The 13,242-nt window shown below is 32.9% G+C and overlaps 1 protein-coding gene across 1 annotated transcript; it reads left to right on the top strand.

The window, feature by feature from the left end:
- Window positions 1-735: 735 nt before the first annotated feature.
- On the top strand, window positions 736-5,948 carry LOC108480249 (protein NLP5-like). The gene is made up of 5 exons (XM_017783163.2): window positions 736-1,541; window positions 2,301-3,273; window positions 3,364-3,411; window positions 3,499-4,462; window positions 4,650-5,948. The coding sequence occupies exons 2-5, from the start codon at window positions 2,392-2,394 to the stop codon at window positions 5,531-5,533; spliced, it is 2,778 nt and encodes a 925-aa protein (XP_017638652.1). The 5' UTR covers window positions 736-1,541; window positions 2,301-2,391; the 3' UTR covers window positions 5,534-5,948.
- Window positions 5,949-13,242: the final 7,294 nt, after the last annotated feature.

Genomic DNA, 13,242 nt, shown 5'->3' on the forward strand with positions numbered 1-13,242 from the left:
TTAGTGAAGAGGTAAAGTGTCAGATTAGAATGAGTTTTTACTCTCTTTTTTTATCAATTGAATCTCTTAATCATGCATTGAGATTGAGATTCCAATTTATTATACATTCCATTTACAAAAATAAGGATTTTAACTTTAAAGATAGAATTTTTTAAGGGTTTTAGGGTTTTAATTAAATATTATTCAGAAAATTCATTTTTTTAAATTTCTTTTGAACTATCTTTTTTAAACTTTTAACAATTAAAAGTATTGTTTTCAGTATGGAAGTTTTGTTCTTAAACTTATAAAAGTTGTGTATAATGAAAGAGATATTTGTAAATTTATTACCTTTTTAAGCTTAGATTGGTGATTTAAGATATAGTGTGCCAAGGTATTTCTATTATTATTTGTACGCCTTATATTATCATTTTTCCCGAGTCAAGTATTTAATTCTATCAATCAAGACATTCCTTTTTGTAATTTGTACACGGCTCTCTGCGGATGTTAGGACTAAAGTCTTAATATGGAGACAATACATCCTATTATTAGCGATCCAAGTTAGCTGCTTGAAAGATGATAATTGGAGCCAATTCCCCGTCAACAAATATGATAAAATATATATATATATATATATTGCTTTTAATAAAAAAATAAACATAAATCAATAATTTTTATTGAAAGAGTTTCTATAACAATTTTAGTTTTCAAAAGGTAGACTAGAAACAGTTTCCCGGGGAACACAGCAAAGAAAAGGAAAAGTCTAGGATGATGATGTTTTCAAGTTGGTCAAATTGATTGGAGAGGGCTTAAACCTCACTAGCGTGGATGCCATAATTCTCCACTTGCATTTGCAACTATATTATATATAATTTTAGATCTTCAATTCTAAAATCCAATTTCTAAATGAAAATTCTTATTTTCTAAATAAATAGGATTGGAGTCTACTCAAGATTTTCACTTTTTAACATGGAAACTTCAACACACTGTTAAAACTAAGGAAATGAATGAACCTTTTTAACATTAGAGGAGGGGTAAAGTACCACTCTTGTCTCTGTGTCCGACTCACTCGGTTGGAGGAGCCTTGGCCACCCATCGTGCACCAGTTGTTTACTGAATAAATAAATAAAAGGGAGATTGTTCATGTTTGTGGAAATAAATTAATGTAGAGAGGGAAGCTGGTGATGGTTAAGCAGAGCATCTCTATTCTCAAGGGACGTCCAAGTGGGTAAACACTCAGAAAGCAACCATTTTTTTACCACTTGAAGGAAGAAAATCTGATTCCACTTTCCTTATTTTAGTAATTAAATAGTAAACTCCATTATTCGTCATCAAAGCATACTTGTTGTTCTTCTTCTTCACCAGCGGTGGGCTGGACAAGGTTGACTTTTCATCGAGAATATCAAGGCCCAATGAAGGGGCTTGCTTATGTATGACGTGGGGTCAGTGCTTCAATGGCAGCAGAATCTTCATTCATTCTCATTTACCCAGGAATCATATTGAGTCTATTCCAAGGCAGCCGCAGATAATAACTATGACCCCCAGACAGGTTTTATCTTAGAGAGGTATGAACAGAGACAGTCTGTTTCAAGCTTTCTTTTTTTTCTTTGTTTTTTTTTATGTGATCTTTCTTTGTTGCTCCTCCACGTTCTTGTTTTTGCTTCTTCAGACAGTTTTTTTTTTCTCTTTGAACTACTATTTCAACTTACAAGACACTAAAATAATAATAAATATTCCAGAAAATAGAACATTTTGATATGGTGATGTAGTATCCGTTTGAGATTTGGGGTATCTTCAAGAATCTCCGCCTAGTAAATATACAACATCTTGAGTTGCTGTCTTGTCTTTTTATTTTTAAAGAAAATGAAAATCTCTTGGTTTTAATGGTTAATGTTCTGGGCCATGTTACTCCATGTTATTCCCTTACGGTAAAGTGAGAATCTTGAACCAAAAGTGCTGAAGATATCAGCTGACTAACTGGGGAAGAATATGTAGAAAGTGGGTTTTTTTTTTTCAATGTTTGTTCTTTTATTCTCGCTATTTTGAATTTTCATCATGAAATATGGTGCTCCTTAGATTTGGATTTATCCTTTGATTGATTCTTGTTCTTATTTCTTGTATTTTTTTCCCCTCTCTTTTAAGTTGACTGATACTAGATGTGGAACAGCAAAAGAGAAGCCTAATCTTTATGTGACGCACATTAATTATTCCTTATCCTTTGACATAATCCTGCTTAGAGTTCTCTGGAACTTCATTATTCTTATGATCTTGTCCTAGTTGGTGGTATTCCTCAAATATTTGATTGGTCATTATATTTTGAACAGATTCTCTGGTGAAGACTGGAATTGATACTGGAAGCTTTTTTTTTTTTTTGCCATCCTCTTTGATTTCCAAATCGAGTGGAATAACGTTGCCATGGAAGATACCATTTTCTCACAAGGCACCATGCTGGGTGGACTACCAGATTCAGCAATGGATTTCGACTACATGGATGAATTGTTGTTAGATGGATGCTGGTTAGAGACAACACAGGGATCTGATTTCCTTAATCCTACTCTACCCTTTTCAAATAATTTCTTTGATCCTGCATTTGCATGGCCTACTACGGAGTCTAACGCGGGTGATTTGGGCGGTGGCCTCTCTCACCAAGGAGAGAACCAAAGATCATTATTGTCTGGAAATTCGCATTGGAATGAAGCTCAAGGTGAAAGTTTGGTCAGTCCTCATTTTAGCCAAAGTCACAGTCTAGATAGTGATTGTGTAACTGACGGTTCTGAGCCGAATCGAAGATGGTGGATTAGACCAAGTGTGAATTCAGGTCCTGCAACCACTGTAATGCAGAGGTTAATTCAAGCACTTGGTTATATCAAAGCTTTTGGAAAAGAAAAAGATGTCCTTGTACAACTATGGTTGCCTGTAAATAGAGGAGGTAGGCGCTTTCTAACTACCAGTGAGCAACCTTTTTCACTCGATTCAAAAAGCCAAAAACTTGCAAGTTACAGGAACATATCTGTCAAATATAATTTCCCAGCAGAGGAGGATTCCAAGGACATGGCAGGATTGCCTGGTCGGGTTTTCTTGAGTAAGGTTCCGGAGTGGACTCCTGATGTTCGATTCTTTAAAAGGGATGAGTACCCAAGAGTAGGTCATGCTCAAGAACATGATGTCCGTGGTACCTTTGCCCTTCCTGTTTTTGAACAAGGTAGTGGAACTTGCTTGGGTGTTATTGAAGTTGTGATGACAACCGAGAAAATCAAGATTCAGCCTGAGCTCGAAAGTGTTTGCAAAGCATTAGAGGTCCTTTCCTTTACCTTGTGTTTTTTGTTTTGTTATGTACTTGGTTCTTGCTTAATAAACACTCCTTATCCTGTTTTTCTTTGCTAGCAGGCTGTCAATCTTCGGAGTTCTATAACTTCTAGCACTCAAAACATAAAGGTAATTGTGACAGTTATGGAATAAGTTCAATTGTTAAGAGTACTAAACTTCTTGTTGTACTTATGGGTTTGACTTATGTTTTGTCAGGCTTACAGTAATTGCTACCAAGCCGCCTTACCCGAGATCAAAGAACTTTTAAGGTGTGCTTGTGAGACACACAGATTACCCCTAGCTCAGGCTTGGGTTCCTTGTATCCAGCAAGGTAAAGAGGGTTGCCGGCATTCCTCTGAGAACTATGTTCATTGTGTGTCTACTGTGGATGATGCTTGCTGTATAGCTGATCCTAGTATCCAGGGTTTTCATGAGGCTTGCTCTGAGCATCACTTGTTAAAAGGTCAAGGTGTTGTCGGGAGAGCATTTATGACTAATCAGCCGTGCTTCATGACTGACATAACTTCCTTTAAGAAGACTGAATATCCTCTTGCTCACCATGCAATGATGTTTAATTTGCATGCTGCTGTTGCGATACGGTTCAGATCCATTCACACCGGTAAAGCAGACTTTGTCTTGGAGTTCTTCTTACCTGCGCACTGCAGAGATCCCGAGGGACAAAGGAAGATGCTTAATTCACTATCTATCATTATACAGCAAGTATGCTGTAGCTTGCGGGTTGTAACAGATAAGGAGCTAGTGGAAGAAACTGATTTGGCAGTTAGTGAAGTTGTAGCACCTTCAGATGGCTTACCTATTAGAGAAGAGTCATTGAAACAGCAGTGCACTCGTCATCATTCAAAGAAACTTTCTGGAGAAAGTTCATCTTGCCTCACTAAGGTTCAACAGAGTAGTAACACTGCCTTGGTACTCGAGAAAGAAAAGCCAAGGCCGATGTTGGATGAAAAAATACCTGAGGTGGAGCAGCATCAACAACACATTAGCCTACAAGAAAGTGTTGAGTGTGGAGATTCTACTTTTAATGAGATTAGCTTTTCGAGTGTGACAATGGGAAAAACAAGTGAGAAGAGGCGTAGCAAGGCAGAAAAAACTATCACTTTACAAGTTCTTCGCCAATATTTTGCTGGAAGCCTAAAAGATGCAGCAAAAAGCCTTGGTGGTAAGTGTTACTCTGTAAAGCTAAAATTTATTAATGTTCGGTTGCTATTTTCTTTCTGGTTTATGGGCTTTATGTGTTTCGGAAAATCTCGTTTTATAGTATGGTCAAATAATGAAGATAAATGTTTTATTGTTCTCTATTATTTCCTTGTAATTTGATGCCATTTCCTGTTTTCCTTTGATTTCAGTGTGTCCCACTACCTTGAAAAGAATCTGTAGGCAACACGGAATAAAGCGCTGGCCATCTCGAAAAATCAAGAAAGTTGGACACTCCTTACAGAAACTCCAACATGTCATCGACTCAGTACAAGGTGCCTCTGGCGCTTTTCATATTAGTAACTTCTATGCAAATTTTCCCGAGTTGGCATCTCCAAAATTGTTAGGAAACAGTGCATTATCAACCTCACCGCTGAATGATAAACCAAAGCAAATAAACATACAGCCTGAGGGTGGTAATTTCCTGTCCCAAGGTGCTCTCTCAAATTCACCTTCCTCCTCGTGTAGTCAGAGTTCCAGTTCAAGTCATAGCTGTTCGAGTGGAACACATAGACCTTCAAATTTTAACATGCCTGGTAAGGAAGATCATATAATTGGAGACAACTCTGGGGATGGTGAACTGAAAAGGGTCAAAAGTGATGTAGAGTTGCATGCCTTAAGTCAAGAAGGACCAAAGCTGTTCCCAAGATCCCAGAGCCTTAGATCTCTTAAGGAACAGCTTATTTGTGACAATCTTCAACCCATATCTAAGAATACTAGCCCAATTGCTCATGATTTAGAAGCTCAAAGGGTAAAGGTCACGTATGGAGATGAGAAAATCCGGTTCCGCATGCAGAGTAAATGGCGGTTTAAAGATTTATTGCATGAAATCGCAAGACGGTTCAATATAGATGATATAAGCAGATTTGATCTAAAGTACTTAGATGATGATTCTGAGTGGGTGCTATTAACATGTGATGCTGATATGGTGGAGTGTATTGATGTATGTGGATCGTCGCAGGGCAACACAATCAAATTGTCCTTGCAAGTTTCTCATCATCATTTGGACCAGTTTTCAGGTAGCACTGGTTCTTGATGAAGATCTAAAGTTGTAGTATCAGCATGTAGTAGTGATATGAATGTATTCTCTCAATGATTCGGGTTTTTGGCTCTTAACGTGATGTTTCCGAGAGCAGAAACCTTAATGCTCCTTGATGACGGTAACACTTTCGGATGCAGTGCACTGCTGAGAATTGCTGTATATTTTAGTGATGAGCGGAGCAGCAAAAGCTGCTATGTCACAAAGAATACTAGTAATAGTAGTACAGAGGATATTTTTTTGCAATGATTTTGATTCCTTTTATTGATATCCAACAAAATGTGGAATGGGTATTTAGTTTGTAAGGAAGCATTCTTTTTTTCTTGTTTATTGTTATGGTGACTATGGTGATGGAGCTAACGTCTGTATAATCTGTTAATATTAAAAAAATAAAAAACAATAATTTTTGAAATATTGAAGCTTCGATTGGCCAATTTCAAGGCGTGGAATACTATCAGCTTGTATGGTTGGAGTATTAGAGGTGGGACTTCCAAATAAACTCATCCAATGGGAGGTGTATTAATCGACAACGATATATGTGTTTTGTGTTTCTTTGTGCTCTTCCATTGCATTAGGAATTCGTGTTGCTGTTTGTTGTATTTGTTATGCTTAATTTAACATTGAAGCTCTATTTTTTTTTTTTCTAATTTGGTACCTAAATTTATTAAATATTATACAAATTAGCAAAACATTAACGATGTTAAATTTTTTTATTATGCTATAAAAATATTATCAATATCAGAGAAAATTCATGTTTAAAAATAGGTATTGAACTATACTTAATTAATTAATATTAAATAAGAAAAAATTTAAAACCCCAAATCAAAAGAAATTTAATATTTTCAATTAATAAAATAATTAAATAAATAAATAAAACTTAAAGTAACTGAACATATAAAATAAAATAAAAATCATATCTTCTATTACATGTTAGTCATACATTGGTTATTTTTGCTACCTTATAATAAAAATAGTTTTGTTATTGTATTGGAGTAATTTGTAAAACGTTTGACAAGGTCAAGTACTAAATCGAACGAAAAAAAGATTAAGTTCTAAATAAGGAAAAAGAGTTGAGTTTAGGTACCAAATTGGACCCTAAAAAAGATTAAGTACCAACTTATGAAAAAAATATCAAGTTTAGATACTAAATTAGAAAAAAAGTCAAGTTCAGATATCAAATATTATATTAAGCCTATTTGTTACTGCAAATTAGACCTTCTTTCTGATTACTTGTATGTTGACAATAAAAGTAATGGGAATTGTCTGCTGGGTATGGTTACTGGGTTAGGAGGTCATACGGTGTAAGAGTATGGTTTTTATGGGTTGGGTCTGATTGGAGTCTAGTTCTAAGTTCAGCCCATTTTTAAGTCAGCTAGGTTCATAAACCTGTTTTGTCATTAAAATAATAAAATAATAAAAATATGTTTTATAACTAATATTTCTATATTTTTATAATTAAATTTAAATTTAAAATATTTTTTTATTATTTAAATTGTATCTGGTTGGACTTACTGGATTAAGCAGACTACCTAGCCATAGGTCTATTAGTAATACATCTGTTAGTAATTTGTATTTATTTTCATTTTTATTAGTTAACCTACAAACATCCCATTAACTATGGTTGTTACTAGTAGAAATGAAGAAATATATTCCTATTCCTTTCTCTCTTCTACTGAGTTTTTTTAACATTTTAGTTTCAAATGTTGATTATTAATCAAAAGTTATTACTATTCATAGGATAATTTATGTCTCTTATTATTAAAAATTATGTTAATTATTAATAAAAGTTATAATCATTCAAGTAATATATAATGAATAATTGTATTCATTGTTAATAGACGCGACTATCTAAATAGGCATATATTGAATAGTTATATTTTTACGAAGAGATATGAGAATTCCTATAAATAAATGTGGAGTTTCATTGGCATGATATGTAAAAATGTTCTTTTTATTCTCCTCCATTTTCATATATTCAAATATAGTTCTATAAAGAATTATTACAAAAGTTCTTTATAAAAATTGATACTCTTACTATAGTTCGCTTAATGTTCAGTGGATTGTTTGCCAGTGCAAAACACAAACGGTTATTGTTCTTTATTGTGTCTTTGAGGTCCATTAGCCAATAATTCTTTTGCACATCAAAATATATGTGGAAACAAATAAAACATTAAAGACAGTGGACTGGTTACACGTCTTGAAGCCTTCAGTTAATTTCTCATAAGTTTATTTTATCTCCCCACACCAACAATTTTAAGACTCTACTTTTTGCAAATTCATGAGAAATTAGAGAAGGTATACCAATTCATCGCACATTCACATGCTCTTGTAAGCATGGCACTATGAGAATGACTATTAATAATGGAGCAACATTGAGGCCAATGATCTCATGAACTTTTATTTAGAAAAAAAATATTTGTAGAAGAAAATGTATGTAAAATTTATTGTTTTACTTCTTTTATTTGAATTATATTTCAATTGTCATGTTTTTATAGAAATATTATATAAAAAGTATCAATGCCTCGTGCATTAATTTTTGATGAAAATCAAATGCTAATTTATTATATGCATGATATTTTTAATATGTATAGTTATGATTAGTATAGAATTATATATTATATATTATATACATTTATGTATATAACAATAGTGAAAAAGAAAGAAAAAGTTAATGAAACTTTTTAAGCAATGGAAGGAAATGATGTTTCGATTGGTGTCTTAAGCTGAAAACTTATGTTTGTTTGGTGATTTCAAATATAAATAATCATTTTTATTTTGTAAACTTTCAAACATAAAATGTTATTTCTTTTTGAAAAGGCCTTATGCATCCATTTAAAAGTATTGAAAGATTGTGTCACACCCTAATAGTGGTAGATTTGAGAGAAAGGCAAACAAATGTGAAGGTGATATGTTTTGGAGAACTTTGGTAGTTAGTCTGCCAATTTATAAGCTTCGAGCGAGCTAATGTTTGGCGTATAGAGTATTCACCCATAAAAGTATCTAATGATTTATTCTAGTAATATTCTTCAATTGAAGAAAGAGTACGACAAGTGAAGAGTACGCCTCAAAATGTTGGTTGAGCATGACACACCTACTAAGTATATGTTAAAGCTGTAAGGGGTTGTGTTTTTAAGGCCACGCCATATATGAGTTATCGCTATAGGTATGGTACAACAAGTTTACTCGAAAGATGTGCAAGATGGGTTTTGTAAAGTGATTGGTTGAGAGTCAATTGAATGGTTTGACAGGTCAAATAGAACTGATATCGGATTTTCTTTTATATTTTCTCTGATTTTTGTAGGATATTTAAAGGAGAAATTCTGTATGCATTTGACACTATTGAGTATATATATGGTAAGAAGGGGAACGTTTAGACGGTTTTTCTTCCTTCCGTTCTATGCTTTAGCTTTCTTAAGATTAAATATTCTTTTCTTTCTTGTTAAACTAGAAGCTAAGGTTTCTGGGGTCATCGGCGGATGTTCCAACCTCCTAATAAGTTTAGTATCTTTGCATGTTAGGATTTTGAAAGAGTAAAAATGTTATGAAGCATAAACAGTAAGATATGAATAAGAGACCCTACATGGGGGTTGTCTATAAGTGAGATGATAGCAAATTACCTATAAATGGGTTTTTAATGGTAAATCCATAGGTAAATCCATATTCTTTTAAGCAGTTGTTGCTGCTGATTCTTGAAGGACGTTCAGGTTTAGAGCTTTGAGATATAGTAAAGGTGAGTCTTTATCTTGACTCATGAGTAGTAATTTATAATGGAAAATTGGATGTAGATGTCGCAATAGATAACTTATAATAACCCGTTTTTCAGTGGTGTCGGAAACAGTGGTTTCAGGGTCACCAAATCCGATGAGTAAGTTCATAAATATTATTATTTAATATTTACGAGTAAAATATAGTTGTAAAAAGGTTTTTTGTTTGATAAATTATGTTATATAAGTTATTTATTAAGTTCAAGTGGATGACCTTAAGGTCAAGTGGTTTTACAAAAATGAGGTATCGGGATCTCGTTTCTATAAACCGAGCCATAAATATTTAAAATATTTACAGAGTGTCATTAAGGTAGTATTAAAGTTTTGTCGAAAAATTTTAACGTTTCGATAGTTAATTAATTAAAAGAACTAAATTGTAAAAGATGTAAAATTTGATCACTATTTGATTTGAGTGATTAAATGGTTAATTGAATAAATAAAATGGAATTATATAATAGTTATACCATTCAAGGGTTGGTGGACGTTAGTGGACTTATAAATTGTTAATGTTTGATTATAATTTAAATGGTAAAAGAGTAAATTATTAATTATGTATATTATAATCAAAACATGACAAAATTAATTATCATCTTCTTCATTTGAAGTTCTTCAATGAAACCCTAAAAGAGAAGGAAGTATATTCAGGCAAACTTTGGCTTGGTGATTAGGTAAGCAAACTTTTCCCGTTTTTAGTAATTTTTATGTTTTTGAGATCGTTGCAACTAGGTCCAACTAGTCCATAATTTCGATTTTGAAACTGTTAAAGATTTTGAATGTTTTCATTGATGAAACTTGTGATTTTAGATGTTAAATGATGAATTTGAGATATTATTTGTTATTTAAAAGTATTTTATTAAGTGATTTTTGGTGAATTTTTCGATTAGGGACTAAATTGTTGAAATAGTAAAAATGCAAGGTTTTTTTTGTGAAATTATTGCAAAAACGGGCTGTATTGATGCCATGAATAATCTAATAGCATGAGTTTTCATGAAAAATAGTTAATTTGCATGTTTTAGGCTTAGGGACCAAATTGAATAAAAGTAAAACTTTATGGGTAATTTTGTAAAAATATAAAAATGACTAAATTGCATAAAATACATTATTTTACTGTCTAAATTAATAGATTGAATGAAATTATTAATTTAGATCAAGATCAAGTGGAAAATCGAGGAGAATGGAAAATTACCAAAATGCCTATGTATTTTGACATTTTTGCAATTTATCCAGGTAAGTTCGTGCAGTTAAAATTTAACATTAATATGAATTTTTGAGTAGATTAACATGGTACAACTTGTATATTTATTTTTAATTGTTGATAATTAATGGCAATTTGATATATAATATTGAATTTGATTACTCAGATTGGATGAAACGCGAGATAGAGTACAGTTGTGATTTGGTGTGTTACGGGGGATTGGAGTGGAGATGATTATGGAGTGATGTATATTCATATTACCCAAGTAAACCAGGTTTAGCATTTGTTGCAAACTCTCGTGTTATACACTCTGTTTGGTGTGTTGGTTGGATTAGCTCTTATGAGCATAGTGTGTTGGAGGGATTGGCTCGTGTGAGCATCTAGTGTGTTTGGTTGGACTGACAATGTAATCTTATCCGTAAGTCGTTCTTCATATGGAAAATCTCGGTAAGGTAAATTATTTATGAATTTGAAAGATCTGTTATTTATCCGTAAGTCGTTCTTCGTATGGATGATGCTTAGGTTTTTGCTGAGCTTTTGGTTGCATTATATCATGTTTAATATAAATGATATACATTGAAATGGTAATTGGCCAAATGGAAATATGCTTATGTTCATGAAAAGGTGGTAAGATTCAAAAGGTGTAATTTCTTATAAAATGGTTTATCATGTGATTGACCCTAAAAGAGTTATATACATAAATGCACTAACTTGTGTAATGATGATGGTGATTAGGCTTATGTCAAGCTTGAGATTATGATTGATGTATATGCTTATGTCTGGTATTATACAAATGAAATGGTAAGAAAATGTAATGAAATGGTAAGTTCATAATTGAAGTCTAATACGATGAAAAAGGGATTGATGAGTTGAATAATGTACTTGTATATGTGAAATTACGTATGTTATGGTCAGACTTACCTATGTTATGAATAAATGTATTAATTAGTTAATTGATGTTGTTATTTAAGTTTACACTTAGTAAATGAAATGGAAAGTAAGTAAAGGAAGGTATTCGTAGTTTTATGAAAAGGTTAATGATGGTGTAAAATGTTTTATAAAATCCAATTATGTTAGGAATGAAATATATATGATGTTGATAGACTTACTCATTTATGAGTTGGTGGTTATATAGTTGAATAATCTTGAGGCATTGGTATATTTTTATATTTATCATATAAAGTTCATTATTGAATTGGAATATTATGTTTAAAGTTTGTAAGAACTTACTAAGCATTTATTACTTACATAGTTGTTTATCCCTTACTTTACAGATTATCAAAAGCTCGATTGGGTTGGACGCTAGTCAAAGATCCATCACACTATCCATCGGTCATATCGGTAGATTTTGATAATTTTGAGTCATGGTTATAATGGCATGTATAAGTGTTTTGTGTTTGATGAAATAGTCATTATATATATGACTTGTAAATATGGGACTTTGATTGAAGAATATGTTTTTATGTTGGAATGTAAATGTAATGTTATAATTGTTGGCATTTTGGCATTTTGGTGCTTAAATGGGGAATGATGGAATGGTAAGTTAAATGCATGCTATAAAATGTTGTTTTGATATGCTTGAAGGTTGTCATTGAGGTATGGTTTGATATGGAAATAGATAGTGTACATTGAATTACTAAATGGCTATTTTGGTAAGTTTGAATGTGGTTGGCATATAGCCAAGTTTATTAAGGTTTAGTGATGATAGTTGTTGAATGGTCAAATTGGTATATTTGAGTATGATTGGTATGCGAACATTGTGGTAAATGTTGGTATAGAATTTGTTCTAATGGTTGGTTGATTTATGGCTAAACTTAGAAAATGTATAATCAAGTTTGATTGTTGTGATTGAGGTGCCTTTTAGGCATATTGGTTGTATGATTGAATACTATGATGATATAGTTTGAATATGCATGTGTTAGGTACAATTTGGATGCATGAAAATAGGTGCATTTGGCTTGTGTAAGTGACCAAGTTTTGGGTGAGGAAAATGGCTTGAAAATGGCCTATTTTTCGTCCACACGGCCTAAAACATAGGCGTGTGTCTCAACCGTGTGTGACAGACAGCCACGCGACATAGCTGTGTGTCCCATGTAGTTTTTTTAAAGGTTGCATTTCGAGAGTGGCACGGCCTAGCACACGAGTGTGTGAACCAAGTCAGAGAGTTACATGGGATGGGACACGACTATGTATCCCTACTTCGAATGCCCACACGGCCTGAGACACGAGCGTATGTCTCAGCCGTGTGACCTCTACTGTGTGAATTTTTCCAACTTTTTCCATGAAGTTTTAAATGTTTCTGATTTAGTCCTGAATCATTTCTAAAGTGTTTTTAAGGCCTCAATGGCTCAAAAAAGGGATGTTATGCATGTGTTTGAATGGAGTATGATGTTTTTTATAAATGATTGTAATCAAAATTTTAAATTAAAAGTTTTCGATAATACTCCGTAACCTTATTCCGGTGTTGGATACGGGTTAGGGGTGTTATATAATTGGTGAAAGTATATATGTGTGAAGCATTATAAAAAGCATTGCATGTTTATAAGTGAGCTATATGAGTTGTTGCATGAATGAGATGATATATGATATGTATGCATGTAAAAGTAGGTATGGAAGAGTATGAATTAGTTAGGTGAGTGAATGAATCTGGGTAAGTGTAATTGATGTTAACTGAGTAAATTATTCAATTGTGATGCCTCCGGTAGGACAGATACATTGCTACTGGACAAGCAGATCATGTTGACGAT

This window comes from Gossypium arboreum, chromosome 1 (genome assembly GCF_025698485.1).
Source record: "Gossypium arboreum isolate Shixiya-1 chromosome 1, ASM2569848v2, whole genome shotgun sequence".
NCBI classification, from domain to species: Eukaryota; Viridiplantae; Streptophyta; class Magnoliopsida; order Malvales; family Malvaceae; genus Gossypium; species Gossypium arboreum.

Excerpts from the sequence above, each read along its gene's own strand:
- LOC108480249 (XM_017783163.2), top strand. The coding sequence starts at position 2,392 with ATGGAAGATACCATTTTCTCACAAGGCACCATGCTGGGTGGACTACCA. Across the intron at positions 3,274-3,363 it reads GTGTTTGCAAAGCATTAGAG|GCTGTCAATCTTCGGAGTTC; the intron begins GTCCTTTCCTTT and ends CTTTGCTAGCAG. Across the intron at positions 3,412-3,498 it reads CTAGCACTCAAAACATAAAG|GCTTACAGTAATTGCTACCA; the intron begins GTAATTGTGACA and ends ATGTTTTGTCAG.